Source organism: Antrostomus carolinensis, unplaced genomic scaffold (assembly GCF_000700745.2).
Source record: "Antrostomus carolinensis isolate BGI_N321 unplaced genomic scaffold, ASM70074v2 scaffold51816, whole genome shotgun sequence".
Classification (NCBI taxonomy): Eukaryota; Metazoa; Chordata; class Aves; order Caprimulgiformes; family Caprimulgidae; genus Antrostomus; species Antrostomus carolinensis.
In genome coordinates, this window is record NW_010322125.1 from 4311 (window position 1) to 7280 (window position 2970).

At 43.3% G+C, this 2970-nt stretch overlaps 1 protein-coding gene across 1 annotated transcript in view; it reads right to left on the reverse strand.

The window, feature by feature from the left end:
• Positions 1–307: 307 nt before the first annotated feature.
• Positions 308–2970, reverse strand: part of MRNIP (MRN complex interacting protein) — a gene marked incomplete at its 5' end in the record, with an annotated part of 3307 nt that continues 644 nt past the window's right edge. The window contains 4 exons of the mRNA XM_029085486.1: positions 308–913; positions 1428–1515; positions 1773–1909; positions 2242–2311. Coding sequence (XP_028941319.1) covers positions 308–913; positions 1428–1515; positions 1773–1909; positions 2242–2311 — 901 coding nt within the window. The remainder of the gene's footprint in view (positions 914–1427; positions 1516–1772; positions 1910–2241; positions 2312–2970) is intronic.

Below are 2970 nucleotides of genomic sequence, written 5' to 3' on the forward strand. Positions count from 1 at the left end.
TTTAATTGTACTGGCCAGGAATCCTTAGGGCTTTCTCCCCCCAAGCTGACCTACTTCTATTCTTATTTCTAGCTGATGAGGTTGCTAGACAACACTCTGTAACTCTAGTACTTGCCCACTGCAACTGGCTCTTCCACCCTCATATCCTTCCCCCAACACAGCCACAGAGCAAGTAAACAACTTTAATAGTGCAATTCTGTAAGGCTTAGAGTAAAGCTACCAGGTCAAAATCTTTGCCTCAGAACTCAACATACCAAATACATGATAGAGACAATCAATAAAGCAATGCCAAAGATGCCTGAACTTCTCAGAGATCATCATCAAACTCCTCACCTGTGCAGAAGAGGTGTTCACAAGAAACACTAATGGGCTTTGGCCCAGTGTTACTATTAACAAGGCTGTTTGCTCTCCTTGGGCTATCCAAACAGCACCATCCTGCAGTGGCCTCTAAGAGATCAGATCCTGCCCTTATCAGTTGGCTTTGAGGTTCTTTGAACAACACACCCTCCTCAGCTGAGCAACTGGTGCTGGGCACAACAGTGCCAGGCAGTTTTGAAGCAAGGTGCTCAGTGCTAGCAACATACTTTTTCAATTCAAAACCTGTACCTTGAGGTAGAGTTCTTCCAGCCTGTTCTGAGCATCTACTGGCCACACCAGCATCTGCTGCAGTGGTGCTGTGCAGCCCCAACCTTCCACTGCCCTCCTGTGGTGACAAGGTGACCCTGGCAGCATTTTTGCTGTAGTTGTAAGAACATGGGAGAAATTTTTTCCACTTTGAGGGTTTGGTACAAGCAGTTGGGGTCTGTGCATTCTCCTCAGACACTATGGACTCACAGGCAGCAGGAACCATACTGTCTCCAGAAACAGCATCTTCATCATCTTCATCAGCCACTGCTACTGAACATTTCTTGCGCTGTAAGGAGAAAGAGCTTGGTTATAAATGCAGCACATACAGCCAAGCTGCACAGAAGCAGGCAAAGAAAGAACACTCAGGTCCTTCAAATGCACCCAAAGTTCACACCAGCCCTCTGAGGCAGAGCTGAGGCTGATGCATGGGGTGGGTCTATGAACTCTGGGCTGTAAGGACTCAGGGCAACTTCACTGTAACCACAGTAGCCTGAATAACCACACACTACACAGGTGCCACTGCTCAGGAAAGCAAAGCAGCATAGATTGCAGCTGTGCTGATGGAGGAATCCAGCTCAACCACTCTGCTTACACAAGGTGGCATTGTTTTTGCCTGACTAAAACCTTTCAGAGAGAAACTCCTGACACAATTTTCTTCTCCTCCCCAGACTTTCAAATAGAAGTATAGAGGAAGACTCATAAAAATTCAAAATGATGACACAAAAGAGGTCAGGAGAACACTGTTTTGTTTTACTGGTAAGAAGTATCTTCTGCAACTAAAAGACTTCAGAGATTTTAACCTTTCTGGCTCGGTAGGCAAGCTGGAAAACTCCATTTTCCTCTGCATACTCCTGAACATCGCTGGAGAGGAAGCTCTTCTGCTGTTTCCTGGCCAAGAAAACCATTCACAAAGAGGACAGATTAGCTTCCCTCTGAATTTTTTTCACCTGTCAGCAGAAATGTTCATCAAACGCATGGCTCCAGCAATAAGAGAGTTTTACCCTCAAATAACAAATCCCTGCTCAGGTCAGGTTGTACACTGTGACCTGTACTTTGTTCAGCAATCAGAGATGAACGACCTCCCACACCTCCAAACCCAATGTCACCACTCAGGGGCAGGAATTACAAAAACCTTCTTTCTGTACCTTTGTTCCTCCACAGTGTTCCTTCCCCAGGAACAGAACTGTTGCCTTTCTGCACCTGCTGTCTCTTCCCCATCTTCCTCATCTTCACTCTCCTTGTCCAGATATTTATTCCAGCGACTGACTTCTGCCCTTCCCTCCTACAACATCAGAGAATTACTGAAAACAGCAAAATACAGGCTTCTCATTTGGGGCATTGTTATGTATGTGCTAAATACCTCGAATCACAAATCAGTTTAGGGCACGTTCCTGTATCGTGTTCCCAGGTTCAGTATCTTGGTGGAGAGTTTCTGGAGACGTCTCATTTGTCTCCAGAAGCTCCCAAAGAGCTCATTCGGCTCTTGGCTGGAGCCTCACTGATTCTACACACTATTTCAGCTCTCTGAACCCATATAAAGGGATCACTGATTTCACTTTGATTCACCTAGGTCAGTGTTGGCCAGTATTTACCTCAGCTCTGTAGGTATCTTACCTGCTGGACTGAACTGTCTTCACGTTGGGCTGCTGTATTTTTGCTGTCATTTCTGGATTCTTCTACGTACCTAAAATAGATGTTTAAACTGGATTTTCTAGAACACACTTTTGTCTGGTGATTTATAATTTTCCAATCACCTTGTCATAGCACAAGGGATTGAATAAAGCATGGATAGGAACACTTGAGAAGAGGCATGTCAGAAAAAAAAGGATCTGCAGAAAAGCAGATACCAAATGAAGGATTTACAACATATATTGCCCAAATAATTGAAAAAAATCTAGTTAGAGGGTAACCCTCCTTCTTTCTATACAAATGGAGTAGCAAGTATGATCTAAAGTCATTAATCATGAAATTACAAATCCTAATTGATCATAACTAGGGATATAACAGCATGTCTTTTGGGACAACAGGTTAAACCTACTAATTATATCCCAAGCAACCAAGGAAAAAGGGAAGTTATTTCACAATGTTTTGAATTTCACAATGCTTTGAAAACAGAAATAGCAACACTTTTTTTGATAAAGCGAACAAACAAGTTTTCTTCCCAGAGCTTAACCCTGAAGCACACAACTAAGTTATCTAACTAGCTTTGACTGATTTCTTAAAATAACCTTGAGTAAAAAGGAAGCTGGACCAGTTCAAGATCAGTGTAAGATTAGGCGATTCGTAAACAGATTCAGGAATGAAATAAACAGGAAAGTGCTACTCAGATTTTCCAACCCAGCA